At 41.7% G+C, this 19476-nt stretch overlaps 1 protein-coding gene across 15 annotated transcripts in view; it reads right to left on the bottom strand.

Annotated features, from left to right (window-relative positions):
- Positions 1-19476, bottom strand: part of Fgfr2 (fibroblast growth factor receptor 2) — a 105443-nt gene that overhangs the window by 58701 nt on the left and 27266 nt on the right. For all 15 annotated transcript variants that reach the window (XM_004838805.4, XM_004838801.4, XM_004838803.4 and 12 more), the window contains one exon: positions 8520-8689. In XM_004838805.4, coding sequence (XP_004838862.1) covers positions 8520-8689 — 170 coding nt within the window. The remainder of the gene's footprint in view (positions 1-8519; positions 8690-19476) is intronic.

Raw genomic sequence — 19476 nt, 5'->3', positions numbered from 1 at the left:
ACAATTCCTTCATGGCACATGAGCAAAACTGTTGCTTCAAGCACTCTTTGCAACAAGATAATGGAATCCATCAAGAAGAGAGTCATTCAGCTGGGGATGTAGCTCAGTGGCAGAGCACACTGCCCAGAATGCGCAAGGCCCTGGGTTCAATACACACACACAAAAATCATTAATAAAGTACAGTTTGTCCCATGTAACCTAATATATAGTTCATTATAACCAAACCATATATAGTCACTAGAAGAATAAAGGTATTCTTATGTTCAGAACTGCTAAGATATCATTATATAGTATCTGATAGAAGAAAAAAAGGTTGAAGACAAGTATATTCATGATTCCATTTTGTAAAATGATACACACATTGCACACCCCAATACATGCCCATAGACCCTAAGCTATAAGCATGGCTGTATGAACAAGCCTAAAATCAGGAAGACAATATGCCAACTTGTCAGCAATTTACTTTACATAATTAAATGGAAGGATTATGAACATTGTTTAGTTGGTTTTTTTCATTTGCACTTTCCATACTTAAACAGAAATCTCATACGCAACAGAAAAGTAAAACACAACAGCTCTGCGGTGAGTATTAGATCCTAGGTTACAGAACCTTGCAAAAGCGAAGAGATAGCCTGCAGCAACCAACACATGTACAATTCTCTGTCTGCATTCCTGCCCACGGCCAAATCTTTGTGGCATTCATCATTATTTTCCATCGCCCAAGTAACAGAATTAGAGAGCGTGGAGCTTCAAAAACATGTTCATTAAAGTCTTTTAAAAATAACATTTCAATATTGAAACAAAGCAGATCGAAGCTAAGGGCCTGAACTCTCTTACTTGTACAAAAGTAAATTCCACAAACATTCCACACCCTGTCAATTCAAAGACAAAAAGTGGCTTAGACAAGTTTTTTCAGAATTCTGTTACCAAAATCTCTCAGCGTGCCTGTTAAATCCCCAGCTACCTTCAGGTGATAACTGGAAATGTAGATTTAGTCTCTGTGGCACCAAAAAACACATAGGTGAAAAGCCAAAGGTCAAAGACCCAGGCTGTCACCTGGATGTTTGGTTTTCACATTGCAAAAAATATTCAGACATTTCCAAATACCCAGGTGTTCAATAGTAAGTGGAACAAACACCCGGGAGCCATACTCTGTGCTAAGTCTAACACTGTGTCTATGCAAAGGTAAATCCACCCATGACTTTTTTTCACCAATACCAGGGCCCAGTTCACTCAGGTAGACAGCAATTCCTTGCAACTCTTGCCCCACAGACTAAAGTTCAACACAGACCAGTTATTAAAATGCGTAAAATTTTACTATGCCATTCCCAAACCCCACTTCCAGCAGGAGTCTGGGGACTCCAAACTATTCCTTCCGCACATGCTTCCACAAGCTGGGCTTGCATGTGTCAAGGACTGTGGCACTTGCAGCTGCTTATCACACAGATGTGAAGGTAAACACCTGTTAATGCTTAAGCTCCACACTGACGGAAGTTTGCTTTTCAGGAGGTGTCCAGAGAACAGGGCCGAGCCAGCTGATCATCCAGGGCAGTGATGGTGAACCTTCTACAGTCGAGTGCCCAAACTGCAACCCAAAACCCACGTATTTATCACGAAGTGCCAACACTGCAATTAAACCTGAATACTGAGGTTTAATTTAGAAAAACAACTACATTAACATCTTTTGTCTTAAAAGAAAAACAAATAACACACGTGCACTGGATCCACCTCTGATCTAGGACCTGTGGCAGAAACTCTTCCCTCCTCTCAGTAAACAGGGTTTCTCCAGAGGAGATGGAAAATAAATCCCAAAAGTCTGATCTCTCAGATGCCTGTTGCCTGAAGATGCTCACAAGGTGTGTGGCAGCAAGACATCTACCACCTTTTGAATTGGCTCTTTGAATATCTCATTATCTTCCTCAAAAAGCTAAACAGAGGGCCAGGGATTTAGCTTAGTGGTTCCGGCGCCAGCCTCTCAAGTGCAGGGTCCCGAGTTCAATCCCTGGTACCAAAAATAAAACAAAAAGCTAAACAGAACTGCTGTATGATTCAGCAATTCCATTCCTCGGTATATACCCCCATGAATTGAAAGTAAGGACTCAGACAAATACTTATATACCAAATGCAACATTATTCACAACAGCCAAGCAACCAATGTCTGTCAACAGATGAATACTTAAAATAGGCCACAGTATAGCCACACAATGCAATATTATTCAGCCATAAAAGTGAATTGTTTTGACTTGCGCTATACCATAGATGATCCCTGAACATATTATGTTAAGGAAATAAGCTAGGCACAGAAAGACAAGCAGCCTATGATTCCACTTACTTCTATGATTGTAAGAAGTTATTTAGAATAAGCAAATTCATAGACAAAAGGTAGCATTGAAGATTCAAGGGCTACAGGAGAGAAAATAGGGAATAACCATAGAATTTAATGTAGAGCTTCTGTTAGAGGTGATGAAAACGTTTTGGAAATAGTAGTAATGGTTGCACAACATTCTGAATATAATTAATGTCTACTGAACTTAAAAGTGATTTAAATGGGGCCACGGATTTAGCTCAGTGGCGCCTGCCCCACAAGCGCAAGGACCCAAGTTCAATTCCCGGTGCCAAAAAAAAAAAAGTGATTTAAATGGTAAATTTTATACTATGGCTATTTTACCACAATTAAAACAAGTAACCCATAGATGTCATGGAAGTTGGGACAGCAGGATCATATCCCCAACTTTGTTCTCAAAAAACAGTATTCCTTGGGCTGAAATGTATTTGCATGCTCTTGAGGAGATGTTACTTCTATTATGATTCTGACTTAGTAGTAACAGTGTTTTTATATAACACTGGAGCCACGTTTGAAGGAAGCCATTTATCAAGACCATAAACTAGTGTAAAATCACCTGGGTCAGATGACGGCTCTGCCACCAATGAGGCATATGACAAACTATCATCACAAAAGATGACAATGCCCACCTACCTACCTCTTGAGGTTGTGAAAGAACTCGGTGTCATGCAAGGGAGGCACTTGGCAATGTCACAATACAGGCAAAACAGCAAAGTCGCCTGATACCAGCATACTCTTATCCCTATCACAGAACACTCAATCTGGGATTAAAGCTGAAGGTGGCTTGGCTGAGAAAAAAATCTCAGTAAACTACAATAGATTAATACAGGTTGAGTATCTCTTATCCAAAATGCTTAAGATCAGAAGTGTTTTGGATTTCAGCTGCTTTTTTTTTTTTAAAGATTGTGGAATATGTGCATATACTCAGTGAGGTATCTTGAGGCCCAAGTGTAAACATGAAATTTATTCATGCTTCCTATGCACCTATGCACGTAGCGTGAAGGTAATTTTATACAATATTTTTGGTGCTCTTCCATTTTGACTCTGACCTATCTCATGAGGTCATGTGTGGAATCTTCCACCTACAGCATCATGTCAGCACTCAAAAAAATTCAGGTTTCAGAGTATCCCAGATTTGGGGGGTTTTTTTTGTTTTTTTTTTTGGTACCAGGGATCGAACTCGGGTCCTTGAGCTTGCGCAGCAGGTGGCAAAACCACTGAGCTAAATTCCCGGCCCTATCTCAGATTTTGGATCTCAGGATTAGAGATGTATAATCCGTTAGCATGTTAGTCGTGATTTTCTCCCTAAACACTTGCAAAGCTGGGGATGTAGGTCAGTGGTACAGCCCTTGCCTAGCATATGCAAGGCCGTGGGTTTGATCCCCAGCAACACACACACACACACACACACACACACACACATGCACACACACACTGAAAAATGTTTTCAAATGACATTTAAGTAACCTAGAAAATGTGAATAACCTATGCATCAAACCAGCCAGTTTAGTAGTGATTATAATGAAAGTTGTTTCTTCTTATACGGGAAATATGGTTGGAAATGAACAGTCCACACTCAACAAGTCCTTTGCTCTCTACTGAGGGGCTCCATGGGACTTTCAACCTTAGGAGACTTGGTGCTGTGGGCTTTTTGCCAATTTCACAGCCACAGTGGGGAAGCCTGTCTTGTGATCTCTCTTGGTCTCTGGTGAACACCAAGAAGTGACATCAAAAATGGTTTTTAAGAATCATTATCTAAAAGTGAGTCATTATCTAAAAATGAGGTGGTCTATTATTACAGTTATCTTCTTGCTTTTTTGTATTACTTTGTAATAATGTTCTAAATCCTATAAAATATCTAGCCATGAAAGTAATCTCTTATTAAAAGAAAAAAAATCTGTGCCGTTAAGATGAAAAATGGCTATCGCTACATTATGGTCCTTAGAGGAAAAACAGTTCTTAGAGTGAGAAGGGACGAGATATTCAAGATTGTCCAATCATCTCATTTTAAGGTAGGAGACCTGAGGCACAAAGAGCTTACAAAATGGTCCCTGGGTAAAACGATGTAAAAGTCTATGAATAAGCACCATTAGGAAGACAGAGTCACGCCTCAAGTCAAGCTTCACTACTATAGTAAATTAATTACACCTCAGTTCAACATTCAACTAGCCTCTGCACACACACTAAAGAAAATAATAACCTGACTCTTAATCACCTAAGGAGGGCTCAGCAGGAGCTCTGTGATAAATAAGACTGAGCCATAAAATACCAAACAGTTCCACAGGTCATTTTCATTAAAATGAGCTTTCTGTACCATTTCATAATTCTCTCTGACTTCGCTTTGGTTTTCTGTTTTCCCTTCACTTGTCCCATGTGCATACCACTCCAAAACAAGTTGTAATATGGCAGAGAAGAGCCACGGTGCCCTGTTTAAACACGCAGAAAGAGCTGGAAGGACAGCTCAGCCATCAAAGTACAACCACAGTTTAGGAAATGAGCAGATTTATGAAACAAAGGAAAAACTCGCAGAAATAACAAACCTTTGTTTGTAGAAATTGTCAGCTCTTGGCTCTGGAAAAATATTTCTTGGAAAACCTGACACTCTGCTTCACTTGTGACAAAAAGGGTTCAGAGAAGCAGATCAGAGGTGATAGCCCCTCTGCTTCAGTTAGGTCTCTGCTTTGAAGGACGTGCTGCAGAATGAGAACTACAAATTGCACAATGTAGCTCCTCATCTCTAATGCTCAGAGGCACACCTCTTTAAAAGTTAATGTGCTCGCTTCGGCAACACATATACTAAAAAAAGTTTATGTAGGTAGTGAAGAAATTATCAGAAGGAAAGACCCATACCAGGGCCCGAGCTCCCTACATGCTGCCCTATGAGGCCCTGCCCAGGGCTGTGAGCCTGAAGCACACCAGACAAAAAACTGGCCCAGAGTGGGATGCCCGGACTATTGGTAGGTGTGGCTTGAGGGACTTCCCATGGCTTCCTGCCAGGATAGCTGGGGCTGGTTGAACATACCCCTTTAAGATGGATTGTGCTTTAGATACCTGAATTTTCCCAGGAGATAAGAGCTCCAGTTTTTCCTTTTCAAGTCCCAGGCTGCTGAGTTTCCAGGCTCCCCCAAATGAATGTCCAGCACCACCACTGTTGTGCAAATGCCTTATGCAACCATCTGCATCCGACAGGCTCACCTCCCTCCCAGGCCACCTCACCCCCACTGCCCCAGCCTCCTCCTCACCAGAGAAAGTCTGGAAGGACAACAAGCAGCCCCCAGTTACCACCAGCCAGGTTCCTGCATTCCATAGGTGTAGAACTCTACTCCCTTGGCCTTTTTTGTTTTGTAAAGCAAAATATACTTAAGATTTTTGTCCCCACACATTCTATTTCTCTTTCCCTCCAGAAATGGCTCAAACTTAAACCAAGAAAAGCATTCTGGTCATGTGTGCCCTTGTGGGCTGGAGACATCTGCAAAGGGTTCTTTGTCTTGCTTTGAGAACATACTGTAGGTGCTCTTCACTTAACAGAATGTTGTATAAATAATTAAAACTGAACTGCACCTGTTCAAAATCAAGCAGCATTTCCTCATCAAGCTCCCCTAGTCTTTCAGCATATTTGTAATCACTAATTCAGATTTGCAAAAAGCTCCTTATCCATAATAATGATGTTGTTCTTATTTATTTTGAGATTGGGAGTCCCTGTGGGTTCATGAGCTCTCTTTGTACTTATTTACAAGACTATCTTAATGCACAGAATCAGTTAACCACCAGGATTTTGACCACTGTTCTACTTAAATTATATTTAAATAAATCATTGAAGCTGCATCCATTACAGGAGCTTTCAATGTGTTTACAGGGTGGTTAAAATAATCCCAGATGCCACAAATTTAATGCTTTAACTCTTCCTTTCCAACCAGTGCCACCTAATGAAATCTTTCGTCTTTTTAAATTTTTTTTTTGCTTTTTTAAAAAAGAGCCAACCTGCCGATCTCATTATACTTAATCTAAAGACTGAACTAAAATCAAAAGGACAAATCCCTCCTCTGCCTCCCGCTTTCATCAACAAGCAGGAGTTGCAGATGACTGAAGTATTTCCACGTGCAAGTTTCAAAGGCACTCACCATCCAGCCTTGCCTTACACCCCTTTCACACTTACCTGCCCCTTACCTGATCTTAGGGATCTAATTTTTTTTGGTACCGGGGATCGAACTCTGGTCCTTGAGCTTGCGCAGCAGGGAGAGAAACCACTGAGCTAAATCCCCGGCCCATTCCTTACCTCATCTTAGGGACAGACTCATAGACTTTCCCCATTTTCTTCCAGGTTTTGGCCTTTAGGCGTTAATGTTTAAACATTAAAATACAAAGGCAAAAAATTTTGCAGAAGCGAATAAGCCTTTAGAGATGGCTGTGGTGGGCTGGGGATTTAGCTCAGTGGTTTCACCACCTGCTGTGCAAGTGCAAGGACCTGAGTTCGATCCCCGGTACCAAAAAATAAAATAAAGATGGCTGTGGGATTTCATAGAAAGGGCTCCAGGGCACTTTTAGATGGGGTGGAGGCTCATGCAACCACGGAAACCACGGAGTGGGGCTTGTGTGCCAGATGAGAGAGGGGCCTTCCACACATCCCTCTGCTGTCATGGAGAACTCCTCTCCACTGTGGATCTAAGCAAAAGCACACACTGTTTTACCCTTGATCCAAGTTTCTCAGATGGGTCCCCGTGACCACCATCATGCTGGCATTTATGTCCTTGGGTCATCTCCCCCCTAGCACCCTGCTTAGTAATGGAAAACAGCACAAGTACTAGAAGGTCACTTCCATGATCACAGCACAAAAGGCTGTGAGTTCTGTTCCTCTATCTGTTCTCTCTCTCTGGCTCCTCTTGCTTCCTAAGCCTGATGACAATTTTGCAGTTTCTCTATGGAGAGGCCCTCGTGGCAAGGGACTTTGGGTGGCCAATAGCCAAAAACTGGAGAGGGAGTGAATCCTGAGAACAATGTGTGCAGTTCCTTCCCCAGTTAATCCTTCAGGCAGGATCCCAGCCTTAGCTGGAACCTTGATTACAGTCCCAGCAGAGACCTAGAGACAGAAGCACCTGCTAAACCACCTTTGGATTCCCATCCTGGATTCCAGTGGCAACTGGAGATAACAGATGTTGCTGTTTAAATGCTCTACAGCATGGGGCAATTTTTTAATGCAGCAAGAAGTAACCATATTCCCACTCAGTTCCAAATGCACCAAAGAATTTCATGACAAGGCTTCCTGAAGTCATCACATGCTAAATTCTTAAAGCTCTCTCTCTATTCAACAATTTAAAGATTCCATATGCTGTATCTCTTCTCAAGATACCCTTCCTTCCAACTCAGCCCAAAATCTCTCCCAGATCTCTCATTCTTCTTCTCCCAGAGAGCTCACACTACGTCTCCTTGCAGATCCACAGAACACAGGATGTTCTCATGACTTCACACACTTATCAGTGTCCCCCGAATGCCAGCTCTACTGTCTGCCTCCCACTGGACCAAGGCCAACTGTGCCCCTGACCTACACTCTGACCTCTTTAGTTTTCCCAGAGCCTAGGACACTGCCCAGCACTGAGGTGCTGAGTCAATGTTGGCTGAGTGGACGGGCAAAGATTTGAAGGAACATTCACGGATAACTCCATGGAGATGCTGTCAATTTCCAATACCCAAATGAGAAGAACTAAATTTCAGGACAAGATGAGGGGCTCGTTATACTTCTCTAAGATGGAAGACAGAGGCCTGCCTCTATCTATCATCTTCTAGTGTTCTGTTCATGAATAATTTTTCACACTCCTGTCTGTAGTCCAAGTCCATCTACTGTTACTGAAATCTTGTTCACACAAGGCAACTACACTGAAACTTTTCAAATTCTACATCGCTTTGTTTTACAGACCATAAAGCATATAGAAAACAGACTCTCAACTTTTGACCTTTTTGTTATTAAACTCTCCTCATATAAAGAAAAACGCAAATGGGGACTGTACTTTAAAACTGCATGCAAGTCCAGGGTAATTTTCTTAATATCAAACATTAACACGATCAATTATAATTACTGATTTTTTCCAAAAACATTTCTTCTAGCTCTTGCTCACCTTGGAGGACTTTCAAAAAAAAGCAAACATTTAAGAAATACAATATTTTGAAAGTTTAATTCTACCTTATAGCCTCCAATACGATGTTCCTGCTTAAATTCTTTCCCGTTTTTCAGCCACCTCATCGTCGGCGTTGGATTCCCCCCAGCTGGACAGCGGAATTTGACAGTGTTGGCCGCGGGGACAGCATGTAGCCGCTTTTCCATCTTTTCTGTGTTGGTCCAGTATGGTGCTCCTGATTTGGAAGACAACATTTAAATTTATGTACATGGAAAATTGCACCTCCACAAGTAAACTCCAAAACAGGTAAGCTCATTTATTTTATTGTGTATTAAAAGGATCTGATATTTTTAAATCTTTGGATAATACTTCCATGAGAAACACATTTTCAGAAGTCTAGGCCAGCTGGCCTCACAGAAGGTCCCTCAAGGGACTGCTTATTGGTTTATGTCTATTAACAGGGAAAAAAGCACTGGAGACACCGTCTTGCTCTCGGTGTTGGTGCCAGAAAATAATTTCATGTCAAATCATGTTTTAAAATGTTACTTTATACTCCCAGTAAGAACATATGCAATAACAACGGCTCCATCCTCCAAAAATATATCATTTTAGATCAACACAACTATTAAATGATCACATGTACACACTGGTAAAAGCAGGCCATCCTCAAGAGCCTCATCAACTTATCCATCAGTTTTCCTTTGAAAGGCAATCAATACTGTAAATTATCATCCTAATATGGTTAAACAATCCAAGGAGGCATCGTTAATTTCCCAATGCAAATACAAAATACCACATCACTAAATATATTTTACTACAGAATAATAAAATACCATATCACTAAATATATTTTAATTAAGCGAAAGAAAATGTTTTCCTCTCCAGTGGTGGTTATGTGAACACCATAATCCGATTCCTGTGCCTAAACTGATAATTTAACAGGGGCTACCAACTAAATGTTATCAAAAGTTGTGCCCTCTAAATGGCCCTTGCGATCATAAACACAAGTGATTTTGAAACTCAAGAAACGAGGTAAGTTTTTAAATCACTAAGTGAAGTATGTTTTATAAGAGCCACAGCCTCAAGGCACAGTATGGCTATATATTTTTCATGCCTGCTAATATGGCTAATGACTGCCATTGATTGCACGTTGCTTACTTGCCAAGCACTGCAGTAAGAGCTTTTACATTTTTAACACATTAATCTCAACAATCCAGTGAAAAAGGTGCTATTATTATCCCTGTTCACAGGTAAGGGAACTAAGGAGCTAAGAAGTAATCTAACAGAAGCCACAAAGCTCAAAAGAAGTGCAACCAGATTTGAACCTGGATCAGTCCAATGCCAGAGCCCAGTTTTTGGCCTTACTTTCCATCACTACCAAAATCCAACTTCTCTGAAGGGCTAGAACCCATGCCAACAACTACATGATAGGGAGCCGGGGATTTCGCTCAGTGGTTCCGCCACCTGCCTCAAAAGTGCAAGGTCCCAAGTTCGATCCCAGGTACCAAAAAAACTACATGATATGTAATACTGGAATGCAGGACAGCTAGCCTGGGCCCAAGGTACACATTTCTTCCTTTATTACTGTTCAGAACTTCCACTGAAATCTTGAGCAGTAACTTAACTTTTCACATTTATGTTTCTATCCCAGCAAACCGGTAATCACAATCCCTGTACTCTCTTACCGCAAAGGATCCATCAACAGATTCTTCATTACTTGGCTGCTTTCTGGTAAGGGTTAGACTGAGCGGCAGCACCCACACTCCACAAACCAGACACAAAATGGTCTTGGGTCTCTGATGCAGGCTTACAAGTGTCCTCTCCTCTATAGGGAGCTCAGCAGGCCAGTGGGCAGTCACTATATTCTTGCATTACAATTACATATTAGAATAATTGCATCCCAAGTGCCTACCCCTACCCACCTGCTTGCTCTTGAAACCTGTCATAAAAGATGGGGCTGAGATTTTTCCGTGTCTTATTTTTCCTTGTGAACACCCAAGTAGCGAGGTAGTGGAATTTACACGGCATCATGTGATACTAAGATAGTGCAAAGAAGGGCAAAACCATAGTCAGGGTTCATGTGTCTGTGTGTGTGTGTGTGTGTGTGTGTGTTTGAGAGAGAGAGAGAGAGAGACAGAGGGAAAAGAGAGAAGATGAGAAGAGAGAAGAGAGAAGATGGGGTTGCATTCTTTCCTCTGAATCCAGCTGAATTTGCAATAAGCAGGCAACCTGGGTAGCCATTTGGCTTTGAGTGTCTAATATCCATAAACACTTCTTTTTTTGAGAGTTTACCACAGACTGCTTGACTCTCATTTATCACAAGACCCTCAGGACCTGGCATATACAAAAAAAAAAAAATCCAAATAATCTTTCATTTTATAAAAGCTTCCACTTAGAAAACTCCATCCACATCCACTGAAAAGAAACCATTGAGAATACAAAATAAATAATGAGCTTTGTTGCTACACAAAGACTTTTATAAATCTGACCTAAATGAAAAGCATACCTCATGCTGTCAGGTGTCTGTACTCATGGCATTTGTTTAAGTAAACACAGTAGCCTATTCACATGAATTAGCTAAATATTAATGTAGTAACTCTTTCAGATAGCATCAATTACCATTAAGCTGGTCCTTTGGAATGTCTTTTCTTTTTCACGTGAATGAAATCAACAGATATGTGCTTACATACTATTAAGCATGATTTTCATGTCCCCCCAAAACATCAAAAAAAGGGACTTGGCTTAGGGAACTAGGAATGCTGATCTTTTTTACTCTCACTGGGCTAAGCCATCAGCGAAGCTGCACCTAGCGCAGGGATTGCCCCTGGCCACATGTACTGCACAGGCCTGGACTGTGACAACAGCACACTGGTGACCAGGGCCTTTGTCCTAGCACCTAAGGCATGATTTAAGGACTGGGGTAAAAGAATTTTGCTGGAATTTCTGGCAGGTAGCCACTTCCCTGGGATGAAATTTCAATCATCAAAAGGGTACCTATAAAATCTGTTCACACAAAACAGATATCCAACCATGTGTCGGAGTGTAGGCACAACTTCTCAGCTCAGTCTCTGAGACCCAAGGTGGCTGGGGACACCATGAAATCAAATCTCCAAAGTAGGAACAGATCCCCTACATGGCTGCAGATTGAAATCAAATTTCACAACGTTCCCTCATCAAGACCTGACAGAAAGCGCCACTTGGCCGAGGCGTTTGAGGATCTCTGTGTGCCTGTCGGTGACCACCCCAACCCTCTGCCTAGGCTTGTGTTCGCCTGAGCAGCCTCACTGTGGGGAACACCACAGTTCACACAGCATGACACCCCTTTGTCACTAAGCCTTCCTTTAATATGGCAAGCTCACAGAATTGTTTTTTAATAGTGGAAGAATGAAACTATTATATTATAGTAGCTTCTCCTACTTTAAAGAATCAGAAGGTCTAGAAAAATAACAATATTATAAGAATAACCCTGTTGTGTTTCCTTCTTCTGCAGCTTTGTGTTCTCTGTATTTGCGGGGGGGGGGGGGGTACTGAGGATTGAACTCAAGACCTTGCATTTGTGAGGCAGGCGCTGTGCCACTGAGCTGAATCCCCAGCCCTTACTGTGTTCTCTGTATTCTCTTTTCGCTTCAATCTTTCCTGCCATTTTTGCCTTCTAACCACATGGAAAGGCCGGGGCACTTGGACAAGCCAGAAGCTAAGAAGACCTCTTTCATAGCAGGGTTCAGGAAGAGTTTCAACCACTCTCATCTGGAGAAGGAAATGGTGTAACAAGGATCTATGAAAGCAGGAGTGACCCTTGTACATGACAGATGACCAAAAGAGATGTTTCACCAACATCTTTAAGATGAATCAGAAAGCCAAGGACACACTGTTTGAAATCAAGTACAGATACATGAGTGTCTATTTAATATACCTCCCCTCTGTATAACCTTAGGCGGATATAGGAGTGGGTTTAAAGTCCCTTAATGAATAAAGGGATAACTGTGACATGAACCCGTGGGGGCATGCAAATAAGTTATACTAAACCACTGTAAACAAGTTGACCTCTATCACAAATAGAGTCCTTTAGGCTCTGACATCCTTAGATCTTCTATCATCATATATAGTAAAGAACAATGTACTCTTAGTCATTATACCAATGATGAGCAAATTAAAGGAACAGTAAGATATCTACCTACTCATTACCTTTGTTACACTGAAACCATTATTGCCTATTAGTGATAAGGTTCAGTAGAATTTTACTTTAACGCAGCAGAAGTCTCTCAAAACATGGTTGATCAAAGAGAGATTTATAACCTTCACAGGAACTTCCTTCCTAGCACTCTGGCTTTTCTTTACCCCTGTCATCCCATGGTGAAGGTGCAGCCTCATTACTGATGTGGCTTTCGCATCAGGGTGTCTGTGCTGGAAAGCATTGCCCATGATGTCTGCTGACTAGCACAGATGCAGAACTTCAGGCTGCAGCCTGAGCTGTCTTCAGCCTAGAGAGTAGGTACTCCAGGGCTGGTTGATGGACAGATGGACTGTGACTCTTCAACACCTTGGCTCTAAAGTGAGAGAGTTGTTCCCGAAAGGCCCCTCCCCATTCTAACATTTTTTTCCAGTTATCTTTGTGCTAGGTAGGTATTGGTTCTGTCAACAAATGGTAGGATTAGAGGGGTTTTGGTTTGTTTTGGTTTTGTTTGAGACAGCATTTTGCTTTGTAGTTCAGGCCAGCCTTGAACTGACTGTGTAGCCCAGCCTGGACTCGAAATCATGACAATCCTCCTGCCTCAGCCTTCCAAGTGCTGGGATTACAGGCATGTACCACCACAGCCAGCTAGAGGGGTCTGGTCCTGCAATTTAATGAGAAACCATAGGCTGGTGGGCCTTGTCTCCACAAAAACCCTTACATACCCCATGCTGACATCTAGGGTTCATGGTCTACATTCTCTCTCTGGAACCAAAAAGAAAGTAGAGTCCAATGTTTTAAAGGAAAAACATGCAATCATATTACAATGCTGTACTGAAAAAAGACCTTGGTGACCATCCGCCCTGATAACTGATGTGATCAATGTCACCCAGCAAGGTTAAGCGATTTGATCAAGGTCACACGGCCAGGGGCCGGGCTGCCGCTAGCTCCAAGTTTCCAGCTCCCTGAACACTGCTCTTTCAACCACTCCAGGCTGCCCTGTGAACTCTCCCATGGTAATTAAGTCAAAAGTTCAAGATTTATGTGAGCTATGGACGCTGATGATTGCCAACTGTATTTTTATTGATGCAAAAATAAAAAAAGAGCCTGTTTCAGCTCCTAGATTAAGTCTCACAAACTCCCTAAAGCCCCACTAAGGCCTCTGTCTTAAATCTATAATTAGGGCTTTTAAAAATATCACTAATCAGGACATTTGAATGCTTTGACCCCTGATGGGGGGGCTAGAGGGAGACGTCACTATCCTTGCTGTGGACCACAGTTTATGTTTTCAGTTTGGCATAAACTAAGAGAAAGCAAACCTCACAAAGTATGGAAAGAGAGTGAGGGTGTGATTATGAGGAGGTACATCTGTGGCTTCATTTAAGAAATCTCATTCAAACAACGACTCATGGCATTCGATCAAAAACACATTCTTTTTTTTAAGCCAAGCAAGCCAGTGAAATATCTCAAGTCCACTGGCAGGCCCGTTGCCCCATGGGAATTGGCAGGATCTGCCTTCAAAGGAAAACCCTCCAGCCAATGGCTGTGCACCTTGCCTGCAGTTGGGGTGCGGAACTGAGAAGGCAAAGCTGTTCAATAGAAACCATCACCAGTATTTGTGATAAAACACCCTAACCAACTTCTTGATGAAGCTTTCACTATGAAGAACTTCCAAAACCTAAGGAGGCCTGAGTGCTTTGGGCATTTTGTTTTGTTTTTGTGCTTTTCAATGTCTAGAAATGTTGACACAACTAAAAATTCTGCATTCACCAACTCAGATACTATCTCTGCCAAGTAAAAAGCCCAATCAGAACAGAGGCAGCTAAGACTTGTTATCATCAGTGGGTTAATCAATGAAATAAGCTTGGACTCTCGGAATCTCAGGCTAAGTAGCTTTGTTTTCCCTATTTACAAAAAACAACAACAATAATAATTTGCCTTTCTCTCTGACATGGAGTTTAGGACATCTGCAAGTCTCAACAGGAATGAAACCAAAATAAAAAATCTCTCTCTCTCTCCTCCCTCTCCCTCTCTTTACTCAAGACACAACCTGGCTGGCAGCCAGCACTTGATGCAGCCATCTTTCTATCACCTCCTCTACTTAAGCAGCTGAACTAAACTTTGTTAATCACGATCTTCTCTAGAACTAAATCTCAGGCTCTTCGGAAACATTATCACTAAACATCAGCTGAAGGTGATAAAAATCCCTGAAATAAGTAAGCATGCATGTCTACATACTTTGCTGCCACATAACCCATCAAGATACCTGGTACCTAGGGAAGGAAAGGACTAGTTAAGTTACACTTTCCTATGTCAAAGCATAAATTCTGAACCTTCCAAAATCCTCAGCCTGGATGTGTTTCAAAAATCAGCTTTTGAAATCGTAACTCTCTGTCCAGAGAAAATGTGTTTCACCGAAGGGCATGTATAGCTGCAGTATTTCCTGGCAACCAGGCTTCTAATGACATCACAGGATTGCTCTGTTTGGGGAAATGTCTAGAGCTGGCAAGTGTGAGGTCATCAGCCAGTCAGCTGCTGAAATATGACCAGAGAATGCTCTTCACATCTGGGTGGTGGTGAGGGGAGGTGGCCAGATCCACCCAATCAGCCCCTTCCAGGGTTTTCTCTGTGCGTGCAACATGATGTTAATAGATGCTATACAGAATTTCCCCAAAAAATGTATACACACTTCAGCAGTTCACTATACTAATACATGTCTGGAAGCCAATGGCCACTAATTTGAGCACCTCTTGTAATTGTAGAGGCCAAAGGTAACTTGTATTAATCTCATAATGTCTCGATAAATATAGTATTGAAATATGTATAATGTTTTCTTTCCCTGATGTATATAATTTTTTTGGCTGATGCTGTATTTTACAAAGAGTCTTATGTTCAGTAAGTTTGGAAAAGGCAAAATTAAATAGTTTTTCTGTAGAACTCCTCAGAAGTTGTACTAAGCTGTTGGATATTGCATATCTCCAAGGGGTCACTGCATGCAGTGTTTCCCAAATTTATTTTAAAATAAAAACTCATTTGCGATAGTGAATTATTCTGGAATAGAGTACCAAGGAGTATTATTTGAGAAACACCCGCTTACTTTCCTCATGTACAGACCAGACCTGAACACTTCTGTCCCATTTTTAATATGATCCAAAAATAATGTATGTAAGGCCTATAATTTCATAAAATATCCATTCAGCATCAAAGACTCATTCTTGCTCTCAATAAGTGAACAGTCTACTGAGAAAGCCAGGCCTGCGAAACTAGGTCATGTTGCACATAATACAATAAAACACAACATGTGAATGCTCAAAACAAGCCACTTGTTCTGCCTATATGAATAAGGAGGTCTGGTCAGGGAAGAGGAGCTGAGAGTCAGGAGCAACCTAGCTACTGCAGAATCTTGTCACAAAAATCAAAGACCTTGATACTAATAGAAACCACTTTCTTGGCCAAAATTTGGCAATCTTACCTTAATTTTTCATTCTTTCTTTCTTCCTTTCCTTCCTTTACCTTTCCTGTTCTCCTTCTTCCCACCTAGTGCTGGCATTAAACCCAGAGCCTCATTTTAATTCTTGATGTTGTCTTTGCCATTGTATTTGGCTACTATGCTTTCTATACTCTATACGGAACTAAAAAGATCTGTACCTGACAGGTTATTTGTAACCATGCTTAGATAGACAGCAATCTAGCATATCAGCAAAAGGAATAAACTGCAATTTTTTTCAAGCTGGAAGATACAGAACTAAATAAGCAATGCCTTATATGCAATGAGAAAAAAATCTCCCTAACAAAGCCCCCCCAAAATGTCACTGCCAGCACAGGGTCTCTCGTGCATCACTTGTTAACTTTCCTAAGGAGGAACATTCAAGTACACCCCAGAGGCATTTCCAGACAATCAGAAGGCACCAAAGGAATCAATGTGGACACACGGGTATTTCCAGGTGGTTGAAAATGCAAAGAATTCGGTGCTTCTGCAATTTTCCCTATTAATCAGGTCAGGCATTTGACACATGAGGTGGCAAAAAATTGTTTTAGTGGCAACATCCCCTTTCCTGCCTTGCCAATTACCCCAGCCATGGCATTCCTCTGTCCACACAGGCCACAGCTGCTTAATCTCAGCAGCCCCAGGCTCCACCTGTGAATCAGACCAGCCTAATCACACTAACAGATGGCAGAGGCCAAGTAGCCAGCTAAGAACTGCTATCACTTTAAATAGCATCTAATGTTTCACAGGCACCAAACAGAGGCACCTCCCAACAGCAGTATCTCCCTGGTACAGCTAACACTAACCCTTAATCACTGCAGAGCACTCATTTCGGGACAGGGTAGGTGTCATTCGAGAGCTAATTACAAAAAGCCCTACTTGCAAGGTAAAAGCATGGCTAATGCACTACTGGCTGGCGATCGTTACACGTGGCACTCTTCAGCCTGACCCTTCTACATGGCACAGCCTGGCAAACCCAGAGTGCACTGTGGACCAGCCTTCTGAGTCAGCAGAGAGCGATGCTCTGCACTTGGCCAGCAGGTACATAACCTACACCTGCCATGCCGTGCATTCCATCACTTCCCATGGGTTCTCCATGATGCACACCCAGGCAGGGCACGTGACCACCAGGATAGCCAAACCGAGGGCAATGGCACCCACACCTGTCACTTAAGAGCTGTAAACAACTATGCAAACAATTCTCATTCTGCCCCCAGCATGACCCTGGGACACCCACAAACAATGAGCCTGACTCAAAGCTCTGCCCTTGGTCACTGAGTCACAGTTTTCAGAGGAACTGCTCTGCCCACCTTCTCAGATGACTGGTGGTGTGGACAGAGCCAGCAGTCAGCATGGAGTCTGTCAGCACAGGCCCTCGACTTCTCTGCCTCCAGCTTCATGCCAGAGCCAAAGAAGATGCAAGCAACATGCTCTGCTGTACCAGTGTTTCATGATTAATAATAGTCCCTTCAGAAGGCTCGTTCCAGTCACAGAAGACACGTTCACTCACCTTCTTATTCCCTGTTTTATGGACAAGACAACTAAGGGTAAACTCCCATTCAGGAAGGATCCTCCTGTTCCTGCCCCCGAGCCAGTGGTTCTCACTCATTACTTACTCTCAATTTCTGCTCAGTGGGTCTGAGAACTGCAGATTCTAATAAGTTGCCAGGTGATGCTGATGTAGCCCACCCAGGGAAAGCACTTTGTGGACCTCTACTCTAAGGTTCTTCTTGCCAAAAAATAAAAGCAGCTGGAGATTTACCTCAGTGGTTGCGCTGCCCACCTCGCAAGCTCAAGGACCCAAGTTCGATCCCCAGTACCAAAAAAAAAAAAGTAAAAGCTATCAAAATAGTTCCATTTTTGCCCAGGCTACCAGGAGACTCAGGGGCAGATCTGTCTTTAACACATTTATCCCAAGTACCTAATAACATCTATCTTCTCTTCTTAGCAGCAATAATGAAAATGGGGGCAGGTGACTAAGAAGTGGAGGTAGGAAGGTGGGTGGGGAGGGGAAGGGAATAAAAAGGAATCGAGCCGTGTTAAGTGCATGTGCCTACCTCCTAAGATGTAAACTTCGTATAGCAAATGTGTACTAACTTTTTTTTAAAGCCCTGGGGCTAAATGATTATTTTTTCCACAAATGATGCAGAAGCAACTGGATATCCACAGATTTTTTTTAAAATCTAGACACAGAATCTACAAAAATTAACTTAAAATTGATCACAACTGTGATCTAAATGTAAAACAAAAAACTATAAAACTCCTATGCAACAACACAGAGTTCATCTTGGATTTGCTGAAGTCTTTTCAGATGTGATACCAGTGGCATAATCCATGAAAGAACTGATAAGCTGGACTTGATATAAATTTAAAATTTTACTCTGTGATAGACACTGTCAAAAAAATGAAAAGACAAGCCACAGACAAAAGGAAATATTCTCGAAAACCAAAGGACTGTATCCAAAATATACAAAGAACTCTTACAATAATAAGAACACAAACCACTTAAAAAATGAGCAAAAAGCCTTAACAGATACCTCACCAAAGAAGACATACAGCAGATAAAAAGACTGTTTTACATCATCCATCATGAGGGAAATGCAAATTAAAACAAGGAGTTACCATCACACACCTACTAGAATGGCCAAACTCCAGAATACTGACACCACCAAACACTGGTGAGGATAAGGACCAATAGGTACTTATTCATTGCCGGTGGGAATGCAAAATTGCACAGCTACTTTGGAAAGCAGGTTGGTGACTCCCTCTAAATCTGAACACACTCTATCACCAAAAAATCATACTCACTGGTATTTACCCAGAAGAGCTGAAAACTTACATCTAAACAAAAACCTGTACATAGATGTTTGTAATTACTAAATTCATAATTACTAAAACTTGGAAGCAACTAAGGAGTCCTTTAAAGTAGGTAAATAAATTGTGGTACATAAAGACAATGGAATAGTACTGAGTGCTAAAAAGAAATAAGATATTGTGAAACCCAAAGAAAAAATTAAATACATAGTACTAAATAGAAGAAGCCAATCTGAAAAAGCTACATAGCATATGATTCCAACTGTATGACATTCTAGAAGGCAACACTCTGGAGATAATAAAAAGATCAGTGGTTGCCAAGGTTTGGAAGAGAGGGAGACATAAGTGGAGCACAGATATGTAGGGCAGTGAAAATTACTCTGTACAATACTACAGTGGTGGCTACAGGTCATTTTCCATGTGTCCAAACCCACAGAAAGTATGACACTAGGAATGAACCCAGCATAAATTATGAAGTTTGGGTGATTACAATGTGCCAACGTAGATTCATCAACTGTAGCAGAAATACCACAGCCAGGAGAGGGTGCGG

The sequence above is a fragment of the Heterocephalus glaber genome, unplaced genomic scaffold, assembly GCF_053883595.1.
Source record: "Heterocephalus glaber isolate CG9 unplaced genomic scaffold, H.glaber_assembly_v1.0 deba00001497, whole genome shotgun sequence".
Lineage (NCBI taxonomy): Eukaryota > Metazoa > Chordata > Mammalia > Rodentia > Bathyergidae > Heterocephalus > Heterocephalus glaber.
This window is presented reverse-complemented; position numbering and strand designations above follow the sequence as displayed.